At 26.4% G+C, this 16,828-nt stretch overlaps 3 protein-coding genes across 3 annotated transcripts; 1 reads left to right on the forward strand and 2 right to left on the reverse strand.

The window, feature by feature from the left end:
• Positions 1-4,171: 4,171 nt before the first annotated feature.
• OCT59_015903 (uncharacterized protein) lies at positions 4,172-4,468 on the reverse strand (the record flags this gene model as incomplete). The annotated part of the gene is made up of 1 exon (XM_025321313.2): positions 4,172-4,468. One exon carries the CDS (start codon positions 4,466-4,468, stop codon positions 4,172-4,174), a length of 297 nt encoding a protein of 98 aa, XP_025169198.2.
• Positions 4,469-6,252: 1,784 nt separating this feature from the next.
• OCT59_015904 (uncharacterized protein) lies at positions 6,253-8,364 on the reverse strand (the record flags this gene model as incomplete). The annotated part of the gene is made up of 5 exons (XM_066132131.1): positions 6,253-6,256; positions 6,499-7,339; positions 7,413-7,536; positions 7,618-7,970; positions 8,037-8,364. 5 exons carry the CDS (start codon positions 8,362-8,364, stop codon positions 6,253-6,255), a joined length of 1,650 nt encoding a protein of 549 aa, XP_066003150.1.
• A 6,612-nt stretch (positions 8,365-14,976) lies between these two features.
• OCT59_015905 (uncharacterized protein) lies at positions 14,977-16,343 on the forward strand. The gene has a single exon (XM_025321314.2). The coding sequence runs from the start codon at positions 15,227-15,229 to the stop codon at positions 16,076-16,078; it is 852 nt and encodes a 283-aa protein (XP_025169200.1). The 5' UTR covers positions 14,977-15,226; the 3' UTR covers positions 16,079-16,343.
• Positions 16,344-16,828: the final 485 nt, after the last annotated feature.

The raw sequence follows: 16,828 nt of genomic DNA on the forward strand, positions 1-16,828 counted from the left end.
ACGGGTGTATTAAATGCATTATGTACAAGCTATGTCGATCACTAGTAACACTAGAATGTACGTCACCTCGTTGTGGCGCAGAAAATGTTCACGAACAGAGAAATACATATCATCATTTTATTTCTAAAATCACCAAATGTTAAATAAACGCAATTTTGGTTGCTTTGCAAGTTTACTTAGAGTGACAAAGGTAGTTTCAAAACTCATTTTTGACTTATTTGAAATAAACTTTTTTCCGGTTAAAATCCATTTTGGAAGTGATCGGCAGACGGTAGAAGCGATCAAAACCGGTATTAGATCTAACAAACTTTTAGAGTAGTTATAGATACGTCAATTAGAGCATTTTAAAACTTCTTTTAAATAAAAAAATACAGTATAACCTATCGCAACGGGTCTTGCCAGTATCATCACTTGGTTGAATAACGTAAGGACAAGGATTGATTGAAGTAAAAAAACTTTTTTGGTGTGAGTCTATCGCATGACATGACAAAAGGTGATGCTACACTACATGATGGTGAATTAATATCTTTTCATATTAAGTAACTGATTTCGGCCTTACTACATCATGTGAATTGGGATTAAAAGTATAATCCATAAATGTATGTGCTGTGAGAAAAGTTGATCCATTTTTTATATTTCATATTTCCGGAATTAATAACCTTATATCACGGAATTTATCAAATTATTTACATTTTCCGTTAATGCGGAGTTTTTACAGAAATAACGGGTAAAATTTTTTAGTTCATGATTTGAGTATATTAATACGATCCAATAATTTAGAGCCGAATCATATGAAAATATTTTTTTGTATGCGGCACGGTGGAGGACTTTTTGTAAAAGGAAAAAATGCGTAAGCCATTTACTAATTTGGTATTTGTGGCTTGAGAATTTACATTTGTGTGTATCTTTAAGATTTCATTGGTACTTATAAGATGATCAGCTAACTCAAACTTACTTCCTTTGATTTTCATAGATTTTGTTGTGAAATTTTTGTTAATGTTTTTTGACGGAGCGAAGGTAACGGGTTTAAAAAAAGATATAGTAAAGATACTTTTTAAAGAAAATATATACATATATTATGGGCGACAGCACACTATAAGGTATTATGCACAACTGTGTGGAGTTTAAGCGTTGTAGCAAAATATTCTACTAAAAGGTTTCTGTTTTACTGCGCCATTTTAACGAAAAAAAAAATAGCCGAGCCGTTGAAATCACATGAACCGTTACAAACAGAATATCCACGACGATTCCCAGCATTCCAGTAATGATAAATGTATTTTTCATAGATAATTATGTAATAAACAAGTTCAAACTCGCAGTAAAGTTTGAATACACTATACACTAAATATCCTAATTTACCAATTTATATACAAATTTTTATTAATAAAATTATACTAATTCTTGTTGTTAATAATTAAAGTAATTAAATAAATACATCATTATCCATAAATACACTCTATACACTGCTTTTTTTAATTAAATAAATTCATAAAATTAATTAAAAATAAATAAAAAAGAAGGAATAACTATTTGCTTCTCTTTGACCTTGTGTCCAAAATTTATTTTTCGCCTATATATATCCGTACAAATGAAAAAAAAAATAAAAAAATGAAAATGAAAATAAAGGCGCGCCGCAGCGTTAGTCCGATCACTGATCCAAACATAAAGGGGAAAGAACAAAAAACAAAAACTGTGAAAGGAAAAAAATATTATTAAAAAAAACCCAGTCATAAAAGAACCGGAAGGAAGAGGAAAATTTTTTTAATAAATGTTGAGCTTAAAATAAAAGAAAAAAATCTGGTTTTAAAAGACTGGAGAGCGAAAAAAATAATAAACCTGGTTTTCAAACCCGTAAAAAGGAAAGAAAAAAAATTTTTCTCGGTCCTTTAAAGAAATAACCAAAAAAAAAAATTTTAGTTTAATAAGAAACGATGGATAAATTCGGTTTAATGACATTGTTACTATCACAACCGAAACTGGATTAGTGTTAGTCACAGGACGTGCACATGACCTCAATAGCCAATCAAACTACATGGAATAGATCAGGCGCAGACAATTCAAGAGGGTAATCTAAACATCACAATTTTTTTAGTTATATATGTTATATATATATTAAAATCTTTTTTCTTTAGTATCATCATTATTCAATATATTTGCGTTAATATTGTCCTATTTGAAAATTTAGATCAAAATAATTATTTTCAAAATATGTAAACAATTTATAAATATTTTTCGTTAGTCGTTACCATTAATATTTGACTTATTCAAAATGACAAAAACACATACCGGAGATGACAACTCAAATCAAGAAAAAGAAGTATTCAGAATATATTTTTTAAAAGTAATTTCAAAATTAATTATAATTTAAGTAAAATTTATTTATTTATTATTTTGTAATAGTGAAATTAACATGACTAGGAAAATGGTAACCGTTATGAAGTCTGGAGCTTATCACGTTGGAAATGATATAATAACGTGAAAGGACAAAATTTATTTCGCATTTTTGGTATAAAATTTTACAAGAATAATAAAAATTCTAAAAACTTTACATCAAAAAATTTTAAAAATATTTAAAAATTATAATACGAAAGAGGTAAACCAACACATGGATTAATAGCAGATCGACGGAGATATTTTCATAGTATATTTGTAATACAGTATATGAAAGAACAAATTTTATATTGACTCAAAGGACAAATTCTAATATATTGCTAGTGCTCCGAATGATACGAGTCGACCCGGGTTAATTTGACCCGACTCGACTTTTAAATCGGGTCAGTACTAACGATTTTTAATGACCCGTGACCCGCATGACCCGACCCGCCGGGTCGGGTTATAAATTTCCTTGACTCGGGTTTGACCCGGGTTTGACCCGGATCGACCCGGATGATAATTTTGGCCAAAATTAAGCCAAGAATTAGTTTTAACAAATATTAACATAGCTTAATCAGAAAAATAAAAAAATTAACCTTGGCTTTTGAGAATAATATTTTTCTGATAGCTTTAGAATTCCAATTTATCTTTGATTTGAATATCTGCTAATTATTTTGCCTAATTCTTTGACTTTTATTATATTAAACCAGGTTCAAAATTCGTATTTTTAATTTTATTTTATTTAATTAGTCTAGGAGAAAATAAGAGCTAGTGTTACATGTTTTGTATAACCATTCATGATACAAATTTTAGGTGGCTACTAGTGGTTAATCACTAAGTTGCCTTTTTTTCAAATAAAAAAAAATTAATTTTGTTATTATTATAAGAAAATCTCACATAATATAAGTTAGTACCCATTTTACTTAAATGTTCGGGTCTAACCCGGGTTACACGAGTTAAATTATAGTCGGTCGAGTCAAGGGTCGGGTTACGAAAATATGAGACCCGAATAAATACGAGTCTTATATTTTTTTATTCAGATCGGGTCGAATATTTCCTCAAAACCCGACCTGACTTGACCCGGTAGGAGCACTATATATTGCTATAATGTATTGATCTAAAACATCATTTTATATCTTCCTAAGAACAAGTTCTAGCTAGAAGAATAGAAAAATGGTCTAGAGGAAATCCTGAATTCCTGATATTGATAAGTTTATAAAATATACAATGTATAAACAAAAATATACATGGGTATCGTTCGATAATTTGTAAATATAAACTAGAAAATGTTGTTTTTCATGTAGTTCTTACTGCTCAGTTTCTTCAAATAAAAAAAAAACAAATGGTAATAAAACATACATATTTCTAAAAGTGTTTTCTATTGTTAGCATATTTATGAGTTATTGTATCAAATGATCTGTGCTCCTTAGAATACTCTTGTGATTGGCAATTATTAGTGATGCCGATGACGATTGGTTTTAACAGAATTATAATTAAAGTAAAAAACCAACATTTGTTGAAATAGTTTTATTTTTTTTTAGCTTATTTTCATATCATGTTAGTAAGATTAATTATATAAATAATACTTTGCATTATTTAATGAAAAATTTTCAATATTATTAATTTTTTTTTTTTTTAAAAAAAAATCAAACTAATTAATTTAGGAAATTTAAATAAATTTATTTAATCTATATTAGTAATTTTCTTATAATTGATTACAAACTGGTCTATCTAATAATAATACACTATCCATAATTTCAGTGATCAAATTATAAACTAATATAATATTAAAAATTATTTAACATGCATTTCTTTCCAATAATTTTTCTAACTTATCTAATATTTCACAATGAGATTTTTCTAATGTTTCCAACTTACCTAATTTCTCTAATATCTCACACTGAGATTTTTCTAATATTTCCAACTTATCTGATTTTTCTTCCAACTTATCTAATTTCTCTAATTTCTCTTCTAATTTCTCTAACTTATCTAACTTATCTAATTTCTCATCATTAGATTTTACTTTCTCCAATATTACCTTATTGTCATCAGGATTATATTCAATTTGAAGTACTTTGAATAAAATTTGCCACATCTCTGTGAATTCCTTATTATCCCATTCACCATTTTTAATCAATTTTTTAATTTCTACTTGAGTCTTATCAACATCAGCATAATAATACCTTGAAAAATAAATTTGAATAATTAATAAAATCATATTTTTTTAAAAAAAAAGCAAAATTACATACATTACTTCCGGAAACCATGTTTCCCAACGTCTCTGATGTGGTAATAGGTAAAATAACTCAATCTCAGCCAAAATCTTTAAAAAATAAAAATTGAGAAATATTAGTATATTTATAGAAAATAGAATGATTAATATTAATATTATTTACTTCTGCCTTCTGTAACAAATATGAGACTCTATTATTATCTTCTTCAATTGCATTATTGAGTAATCCAATCAACAAGTTCATAAGATATACAACAACCAAGAGGGAAAATAAAACAATCAATATTGCAATTGATGGATTATCTGCATATGACCAATTGGATAATGCACTTGAATCACCTATTGATAAGAAAGAAGAATTGCTTAAAAATATTAGAAAATACTTATATATAATTATGAAAGATTTAAATATACTGCACCTGCTAAAAATAAATATATAGCAAAAAGCGAAGTTCTAATATCTATAAACATATTTGTATTTTTATCAGGCGTTTGAATCATAAATGGATTGGAGTTTATATTTCCATCATTATCAATTACTTGACTATAACTAGGAGCTAAATTCCAAGGATTATTCGGATCATCATTATTTGTATGTTCAAGTGAAAATTCAGATTTTGGTGATAATAAAATATAAAATGCATGTGCAAAACTTATTATAATAATGAATATGACTATTATAAAAGAAAAAATCTTTTTTCCAACACTGATAATAATTGCAAAATATACACCAAAATATTCAAATGCTCTAAAAAATAACAAAAACTTTATATCCAAGAATAAGCATGAAAAAGAAAGTAATTGAATTAGACAATTATTGTTCTTATCATTTGTTTGAAGCCAATAAATAGAAGTGTAAGTTGAAAGCACATAAGCAATTATATCTGAAATATTAAAATATTATATAATTAATTTCATTTTCTTAAAATATTGTAAATATATAAATTAAACATTTATATTTACCAAAAATATTCCAAAAATTATAGAACCACATAGTAATATTATAGAAAAGTTGACGAATTTCAAAAATCAGATGAATAAATCCAAGTATAATCGAAGCAATAAAAAGTTGTTCTTTAACTTCTTCATTGATATATTTCTGAGGAATTGTTGCAGCAGCAGTAAAGCATCCAAGTAAAGCCATAAATAAAATCCAAATCATTGCATAATAATGTTTTCCATAAGCATTCCATTTAAAATTAATTATTGCTTCACCATTCCATGTTTTATAGATATTTCTATTTATTGAGTTAGTAAATGGACTAGGTTGAGGTCTAATTAATTCTAAGAACCAATTATAATCTTTTGAATAATTAACAAACTTAATATAAGGAATCATAAATGTAATTGTTGGTGTTGTTGTTGTATATTTTTTAAAAATTTTAAAAATTTTCAATACAGTATATATAAAAATAAAAGAAAATGCATCTGAAATGTAAATATCATCAATAAAATTGTATTCAAATAAAATATAAAATGTAGCCAAATAAAGAGGTAAAGTTAAAAGTATTATTAAAGCTTGAATAGCATAATATATAATTAACAAAATAAATATTAATAAATTTGTCTTTTTAGCTTTGCGATCAAGTTTATAAAGTTTATAAAGTTTATAATGGTATTTTGTCCATAAAAGAGATTTCGATAAATTATCTAAATGAGAAAATTGAAAAAAAGAATGAAGATGGAAATTTTTATTTTGATGCTCTATACTATAAAAAGAAGAATCTATTATCATATTCGTTTCTGATGAATATTTTAGAATATATTCTGGATAATATTTATCTAGTAATGGCATTGCAGAAGTGATAATGCTTAAAAATGACTTATTGTTCATTGGATCCTCTTTAAAATAAGTCATACATTTTTTATAAATATCATCAATTAATTCTAACTTATGTTCTTTAATTGCAAATGTTAATAATTCAACTCCATATTTCAAAAGACTTGACTTATTATTTATTGCAACTAAAACCCATCCATTTAATCTAAAACCATCATAATTTGGCAATGGTAAAGTAGATTTTGAAAATATTCTTTTGTAATGTTGAACCATTTCCTTGTAAGTGTTATAATAATCGGCATTCACAAAATAAAAATAGTTTAAAGAAATAGATTTGTTATTTTCACTAAAAGTATAAATAAGAATACCAAATTCCGCTAATATAACAATATCATTATTATTAAATAATGAGCTCGCAATTAAATAATGATTAAATCTATAAGGATGATTTTCAATTCTCGTGCTAATTAATTCCCATTCAGTATTAATTTTTTTGAAAACTTCTAGTCTAATTTTATAATAATCAGAATATATTTCCCATTTAATTAAATTTTCAATTGATTCAGTTAATTCTTCTTTATAACCACCATTTGTTGTGACCTTTTGAAATAATGTAGATACAGTATCCATATATGGATTAAATGAATGAACATTTAAGTGATTGTAAGTTTTCTTGTCATCATCATCACATTTAATAACTTTAGTTTTTGACGTATTTTCGTAAAATTTAGATTTCCAAACACGTTCATTTAGAATTCCAAACACAAACTTTGTTTGATCATCAGTTGGTGCATCAGTTGGTTCATCAGTTGGTTTGTCAAATAAAGTTTGATTATCCATATTTTTGTATTTACTATTCCAGCAATATTTGATTTCTTTATCTGGTGTATAATAGAATAAAGAAGGTAAAAGAAATAGACCAGTATGATACATAAAATTATAAAGTTGAATATCTAAATAAAAAACAATAGTGATTTAATATGAGTAATAATTAAAGTATAAATAAAATTTATTAAAAATGGTTACCATCATTTATATCCAAAGAAGCAATAATAATTCCCAATTCAATTGAATAAACGATGATTTTATCATTGACTTTTAAAATATTAAACTTTTCATTACTGAATATTCCAATATTTTTTGTTTCAATCTAATAAATAAATAATATTTAATATATTTAATTATAATTTAACATCAATTGGTTTGAAAATAATTTTATAATATTTATTACCTTATTCTTATCCTTATTATTAACAAATATGTTTACACGTTTTTCAGTATTAATATTCCATTCACAAATGTAATCATTTGAAAACAAGTAAACTTTATCATATTTTGATATACTAATTACATAATAATCTTTAGATATCCTGTAAAATCTCTTACATTCCCATTTGTTATTTTTTGTTTGTGTGGAATAAATCCAAATAATTTTATGATATCCAAAATAAGTTGTAACTATACTATATAAAATAAATTCACCTTTTAAATTAAAGGTACAATACAATGGATCAATATTTTTATCAAAACTTAATGCAATTTTTTTATCTTCATTATTCATATCGATTATATTGATCATATAGCCTACAAAAAAAAATATTAAAATAAATATCAATTACCATAAGTTTATAATTACATAATATTACTCACCATATTTATTAACGTTAATATAAGCAAGTTTCTTATCATCAGAAACACATAAACAAATGATTTCATCTTCATTAATTTTAACAGTTTGATCAAATTTAAGTTGAACCTTATCTTTATCTTCAACATTCCAACCGACAATTGAACGATCTTTTTCACTATAAGTAATAAGGTATTTTTCATTTGGTGATATTGCTATAGTAGTAATAGGTTTACCATTATGTCGTCCATCATCGAAGGTGAATATTTTATCATCATTTTTATCGACATCGATTTTATCAACATCGATTTTGTCAGCATCATCGTTAATTTCGACTGAAATATCACTCATTTGGTAATTGCTTATAAATATATAAATTTATTGCCAAAGAAATTTTTTTTTTTTTATATCGTCCATTTGCGATTATATACTTTTTATTATTTGAAACACGTGTGTAAATATGCATGGCTGTACGTAAAAAATCTCAGCCTCTTGCAGAAAAAAAAAAAAAATTTTTCTATTATGAAAAGTTAATCGAGTTTTTTTATTTTGAAACATATGCGTAAATATGTACGTAAAATTTCAGTCTCTTGCAGAAAAAAAAAAAATTTTTTATTATGTAGAGTTAATTGAGCAATGATCATCTTTCGAAATAAAAAAAAATGTTTTTTTTTGTACGTGGCTGTACATACAGATATATAAGGAAATCTCAAATGAAAATATATTTTTTTTAAAAATGAATAATCTGTTTATTTTTAAATTATTTATTTATCCTTAAACTATAATATCAAACATAAAAGAAATTATACATAGTAGTCTTGTATTAAAATACTGAGATCAGCATCATTGGAAAAATCCTTATTAAGAAATGTTGGTTTTGTTACAAAGATCGTTGGTCACGTGGCGGTAATAGGAAGCACACGGATTTCTAATTGTCCGACGACCGAGTCGACCGACGTTTCTGTAACTTATATTTAATATAACTTATTAATATATAACTTATATCAAATTTAGATAATTATAAATATCGCCAGTAATAAGAACGAATTGGATTTAGGATTAGTTTGATAATTCGATGGTTCCTTAGACATATTGCAGATCGCCGGCTGTGGCAGCAATATTGGTTTTCGTTTTATTACTGTCGTATATTCTTCTTATTATATTTATTCTATCGTTTATTTCATTATTTATTACATTGTTATTTATTTCTATTTTATAAATCTTATCATTAATAAATAAAGCATACATTTTTTTTAAAAGTTATATTTACTGTTACTATCACGTGACTAAACCGAAAGTGGTGGTAACAGTTTCATACTTATTATAAACAATTGATTAATAAAAATGTAGTAAATATAGAAATTAAGATATGAATACTATGTGTTACATGCCCACAATTTCTAAAGGTAAATGATATTCAAAATTTAAAATTTTTTCGGTATTATCCGAATCATTATAAAATTCTGTAATCATTTAGTTTCAAATTTTATTTTATTTATTTTTTTTAATTTCAATATGGAATCTACATATTAATAAAAAAAGGATAAATAAAAAATTTTCACTTTATATAAAAAGATTCTATATAAACTGTACTCATTAAAGATCACGAAAATTTTATCTTGCTTTAATATAAAAAATATTTTACTATAGTTTAATTTATTAAACAAAAAATGATAAAGATACATAAAATTAAAGAAAATAAATTGAATTATTTTAATACTGAACAATAAATTATAATAAGATAATTTAAAATAATTTAATTAATACAATGGTATTTAGTGTAAAATTAAGCTGTATGTGATAAATCATTATAGGATAATAACTTTGTCAAGATAATGACCAAAATTTGGATTGTCGGGAGTGAGCTTTCGAGATTATCGGATGAACGATCTTCGGGATTTTGATTGGATACCGAAACAAAGTAAGCTAATTGAAAAAAATATTAGATTTTATGTAAGTAATAATTTTTTATCTTTTTATCCGGTACCACGTCAAAAATCGTGTAAAAATCGCAAATTTTCCAAATCACGTGATACCTTATAAATCACTTAGGGATTATAATGTAAAATTTTAATAATTGAATAATTGTGCAACGTTACAAATTACGTCCGAGATGACGTTAAACTAGGGAACATGTGATTTACTAGATAATCTATAATTAGATTTGAAAAAGGGAATTAGGATCGGGGACTTTATATTTTAAGAAGGAGACTTGAAGATCTAAAAAGAGAGATTTCGTAGAGTTCATAATTTTTGATATTTGTTATATTTTTTAACATGAAATATGGTTCTGAGAAAAAGGTTCGTTAGGTTCGTTAAGAGCAAAAATTGTGAAAATGAAAATTTGAAAATTTGAAAATGGAAAAATCCAAAAAGTGTTTCTTGGAGAGTATTTTTAGATCATTATAAATAGCCAAGGATTCCGATTTAGTAAAAAGGAGAGATTTTTAAAACATTAATTTTATTTTTATTTATTTTTAGATATCGATATATTTAGTTAAGATGAACCAAGCATATTATTGTATTTATTTATATTATTAATAAAGTATTATTTTGTTAAGACGGTGGTGGCAACGTGAATTATCACGGGCGTTAGTCTTACACTCTTACAGGATTTACAGTTTATCATGCCGATTGCCGAATGACTGTTACTAATTATCAAACACGAATCTTGAAAATTTTCAGTTTTTATCTTCGTATCTCACTTTGCAAGGCAGTACTTATTATTTATAATTAGAAATTCAATATAAATAACTAACGATAATAATATAGAATTTAAATTGACATAATACATAATTTCTGTATTAATAGAAAAAATTATTTTATTATTTATTTTAAGATTAAACAATTTCCGATTTTTAGAATAAATTATCTAGTACCACGTTAAAGCAATAATGTTTTGTTTAGATCTTATGTATTTCAAATTCTATTTTATATACAGTGCCTAGAATAATGAAATATCTGCGATGATGGAAAAAAGTTAGTTATTATAATAATTAAATACTTATAAAATTAATATAGTTATAGTATATAGTAAATTGAAAATACATTTATATACTAACAAATATTATAAAATTATAATAGCATTCCAAAAATATATTGGTTCATCAAGGTAGTACCATCAAATTGACTGACCTTGGATTATCAAAGAGGTTTAAATGATAGACATTATTCAAAATTATTGGGAATTATTTCCTATGTAAACCCAAAAAAAATAATTGATCTAAAATATGTTAAATGGATAGAGTGATGTCTATAGTATTGGCGTATTGATACCCGATGATCCATGGATAATCCGCACCTCTAATTAGTGTTTCGATCCGGATAAAACCTCAAATATTTTAACGTGGGATTATGATTAAAAAGGTTACAAATTTCGGCTTTGAATGGACTATAATTTCGGCCAGAATTAAAATAATATTATTCCATAAATTTTTATTAATTTTGGTGGTCCCATCCTAAATTAACCGAGCCGGTATCCGGATAAAAACCGGATAAAACCGCTACGGATCGAGACTCTACCTCTAATTCATTCATGTATCAAATGTCCGGTGCTGAAGTAGAAGCTGGTGAAAACCTACAAAAATAAAGTAAAGAAACGTTAGAAACGTTTCGTTGAAAAAATAAAAATAAAAAACATTTCGAAGTATACCTTCGAAACGTTGAGTTCCGTCCATCCAAAGACGTTCCATTAGTTAACAGCACTTTTATAGTGAGAAGTGAGAACGTAGCATTTAGTATTTATTTGATATATGAAATTACAAAGGTCCTACTAGAGAAATCCCATTCCTGCTTACGTTAAGCTCTATACAAGCAAATATATACTTTTTTTTGGAATTTTGGGATGGAAACCAACTTTTCGTTCAACATGTGATCAATTGAAAGAAATTATATCTTCAATTGACGAAATTAACGAAAGTGATTTGTATAATATTGTACATGAATCACGGTCAAATATTGACGAAAATTCTAATGCTTCTACTATTGGTTTAAATAATATTATTACAAATAAAGTATGGAATATCTTGAAGCGTACCATTATTAGCAAATTACTAATAAATAGTTGTTCAATATATCGCTTTCATTCATTTTGACATAATTAATCGTATTTACGATTAGTATTTTTACAATGCCTGGTTAATGGGTAACATAATAACATTAACAGAATTTTATTATTTCATAATTCACATTTTTTACTTGGCATCTAAAAATATTTTAATCCATCAAAATAAATTCAGGGAATTAACGAGTTATAATACTTCTATTACTATTCTTAATGGTGAAAAGAACAACCTATTCCAAATACAAACCGTAAATTCTTTACGAACTTTTAGTATAGTTGATTCTATTGATTCTGAAAACAACATAAACGTATTAAATAATTTTAAATAAAAAATCAAAAAGAAATCATAATTTTTGAATGAATTTCTTTAGTCATTGAATCAGGAAGTACTGGAGAAACGAGGTATTGATCATTAATAATGGTACTGGGTTATCTTGAAGATATTGTTGAGTAATTCCTTCTACTAGTGAAAACATAATTTATCGATTTAATAATTTAATACACTCTAATAACAAAATCTAGTCGTATATTTTATAAACACTAATAATTACCTAACAAGGAAAGGTTTCTCTTTAACTTCCATACTTGGGTACCCATTTCCTCGATAACTAATCCTATAGCTATAATGGGTATTGCTACTAATTATATGGGATCCAAACGCGATGTATAAAATCACGTGATACCGGCGATGATGCCGGTGATAAATAGCAAAATTATAATAAAAAAAAAACTATTAAAAAATTCTACTTAATTATTAATATTATAAAAAAAAGAAACAAAATAATGTATTCTTAAAAGATTTAGGTAGATAGATTTTGTATAATCATAAAAATCTTGAAATCTGATTTTTCAGCCCGTTCCCATATTCAAAATTTACATTTTTAAAAAAAGAATGAAATATTATAGCTAGTGGCAATTGCTAAACGTGGTAAAATGGGTTATATGTTATATTCACTGGCTATATTTTCGCCTCTAGTTCCATTGATTCTGGCTGGTGAACCGGGTTCGATTGATCAACATCTGGAATTTTTTGATTTGTAATCATTTGTAATCATCCGGTCCCATGTCTTCTGCCGTTTACATGGAATCTGAGCTAATTCCACATCGGACCTGGGGCGAAAATCAGTATAGCCATATTCACTTTGATACTAATTTAAGTAAATTAACATTAAAAAATAGCAAATGATATAATATCAAAGGCGCACAAAAAGTGTTTATTGTTAAAACCAGTCGTTATTGACGAATGTGAAAATGTTTCCTTAAATTGACTGAGTAACATTAAAGTTTAAAATATTTTCATCGATTCTCAGCCATCTAATAAATATTAAATATAATTTTAGAACTCCATCAATGAAAAACAATTTTATACTCACTAATTATTAAAGGCAACAAAGATAGTGTTTTATTTAATGCATAATTTCTAAAAGTTGTTCTTTTTTTAGTTAGTATGTGTAAAAATTTTTCATTTAATGATTTCATTAAACACTATTTTAGGTTTACGCTACAATCAGAACATTTTGTACTACATAAAAATGCACCACGCACGTGTATGACTGCGCATCAAAGTGCACACAAAAATAGACTTTATACTATTTTTTATTAACTTTATTTTAACTTTGCAAAATTATAATTTGCTTCGGAACCTTTCTTTCACTCAATTTTCTTTAAATTAATGAAGTGAAGACGCGGGGACGATCATCATTTCCACAAATTTTAGGAAAAATGATAAAACAAAAAACGGAAGAGTTATGTTAGAGTAAATTTTTGAACCAGACAAATGTTACCAACTGTTTATTTACTCTTTTACGGACGTTTAGAGTCGATTTTCGCACTAGGTTGATAAGAAAAAAGCTTCTTCTGAGAAAGTCTGTCACAACTGTCAAACAGCTTCAAATTTGAAGACTCTCGCTAACAATAGTACTGTTGGTTCACGGAAGTGATGACAGAGTTCATACCTCCACTTTGGTCTTGTCGGCAAGTGGGTTTTTCTTCTCTTCAATCTTTCGGTCTTGGGCGACGCAGTACAAATTTTGAGGTGGGACTATCAAAAAGGAAATTTATGAAATCTCGGGAAACCAATTAAATTGTATGGAAATCGCATCATTGGATCGTCGGCTAGTCGTGCATAACAATAGTCCCAAATATATTTTTGTCGTGAGGACTAATACAGGACGTACGTGGTGTCTGAGTGCCTTGAGGGGTAAGAGTATTGGGTATCTGGCAGCTAGCGGGAGTTTCATTGTTTAGTGGTTGTTTATGTTGTTTCTTTTTGTTTGTTTTTTTTCTCTTTTGTGACGATCTATTATAGATTTAGTTCTAGATTTTGATGCGATGTTTGGTTTAATGTTGTTTATTTCTTTATTAGCTAGGAATACTTTATACCTCATTTTATTATACGGAGATTTTGGTATGGGAGAGATTAGGTTAAATTAGTTTAATTTGACTTGATTTCAAGTATTTCTGTATGTTAATGTAATTTGTTCTTTTACAATTGTTAATAAAGAAATACGTTTATCAAAATAAAAATAAAATAAAAATAAAGTTATCTATAATAAGTTCTTACTAAAAATGGATGGGGAAATAAATAATGAAGAAATTGATAATGAAGATTAAATAAAATCATATGTTAATTTTGTTATTATTGTTAAAACATAATGCAACTTTGTGTAATACATATTAATTATCACGCACTACTCAATCATGTGCATCATGCAGTGCGTATGGCATCACGTGCATGAAACCACCCAAAAATGCGAATTTTTTTTGCCCATCACTAAATTTGGTTGTAAATGAATTTTAACTAGCACAAATTAGTCTAGTCATAAAAAAGAACAATATTAATAAACACAATGAAACGCTGATTACTTGTAACACAATCAAATTAGATCTGCTGATCTTCTCATGATTATTGTTTGAAAGACAGTTGTTTCTTTCCTTAAAAAGGGGTCAAAGAAACAAAATGATTAGGTTTTATTATCCACCATTTTAAGTTTAAGTTTACTGATTTTTTTTTCTTCCAATAATAAACAAATTAGATAAAGTATTTTTGATTGAATGTCCTAGATAAAAAAAAAATTTTTTTTTTTAATCCTATTTTACTATAAAAGGGTTTAAATTTCAAAATTTTTTTTTTGTGTGGGAAAAATCAATATGCCCAAAAAAAAGCAAAAAAGCAGAAATAAATTAAGAACGGAGGAAAGAGAAATAGAACGCAGAGAAAATTATTCAATATCTGAAATAGTAGAAATAGTATTCGAACTGGAAGACAAAATCAAAAATATGGATAATAAATCAAGAACGGAGGAAAGAAAAATAGAACGCAAAAAAGATTATTCAATATCTGAACTAGAAGAAAAATTATCCGAACTGAAAGTCAAAGTCAAAAATATTGAACATAAGGGTAGAAGGGGTAAAAATAAGGATAGAAATAAGGGTAAAAAAAGAGCAAAGAATGAATTTTCAGAAGAAGACAAAAAAATCATTGATAATTTAAATGAAAAAAAAGTCGCCCATGATATACAAACACTCTTAGACCTTCATAAAAAACTGTATAGTAAAGAGGGAAAAGAGGTGAAACAAGGAAAGAATGGCTTTTTCATTTATCAGCGACTTGTCAAAAAGGTAGTAAAAGAATTTATTGAAAAAAGCGAAAACGAAAAAAAAATTAGCCTTAAGGAAAATGTTCTCACTCATTATTCTGGAAAACTGTGGAACGAACTCAGTAATGAAGATAAGGCTGAGTTTTCCAGTCTTATGGACAGACCTAAAAAAGGAGAAACAGTGTTTGTCGCCAGGTACAGTGCTCCTGAATGTATTGTTATCAATAGTGATAGTGAAGATGATGTAAAGCAAAAAACTGGTAATTTAAAGCCTATTATAAAACTCCCCTTCCCTTCGATTTGTACTCAAATGCCACCATACCAAATAGTTACAAACAAAACTAGTAAATATAAATCTCTTACGGACCAAAAACAAATATTAGACAAACAAGTACGAATCTAAAAATCCCAATAAAGATAGAAAAAAATTGATCACAAAAAAATTCACAATCCCAATTATTTTTTGCTCAATTAGGAAGTTTCGATTTATTTTAGTTCCATCTGGCAAACCTATTTCTTGTTTACTTTTTTTTTTAGAATTTTTTACATATAAATATGTAAGACATTTAATACGAGATTTTTCTACCATCCAAATTTGTTCTTATTTATACTCGTTATTCGTTAACATAAAATTTTCTTTTAATTCGTATTAAAAAATTAAGCTATTTAAAATAAGATTTTTTTCCTTATTATGTTTTATTTTATCAAGTAAAAAATTAATTTAAGATTATGAATTTTTAAGTTTTATAAAATATGTACTTATATAAACTTTAAATTTAACCTATGTGAGGCAAAAACATGAAAAAGCGGAGGCCATATCTCAATAATAAACCTTAGTGGTAATAAAATTTTGGTGTGTGAGGGCTGTTATGACCCAGCTGACCCTCCAAAAATAATATACATCGGAAAAGATAATACTAACGAACAAAATAAAATCACTTCCTACACTAAAGTCAATGACAGTAATCCTTCTGAATACATAACAAATGAAAATGATGCTGTATCTCCAGATATTGATTATTACCGCAAAATGTTTGATAAATAAATCAGATTATTTAGCCGCCCAGAAGATACTAGAATAATAATCACTGATCGAGGTTCAGCCAAAAGTAAGAATACTGCTATTTATATTCTAGCGCGTATTGCCAGTGAC

Source organism: Rhizophagus irregularis, chromosome 24, assembly GCF_026210795.1.
Source record: "Rhizophagus irregularis chromosome 24, complete sequence".
NCBI lineage: Eukaryota > Fungi > Glomeromycota > Glomeromycetes > Glomerales > Glomeraceae > Rhizophagus > Rhizophagus irregularis.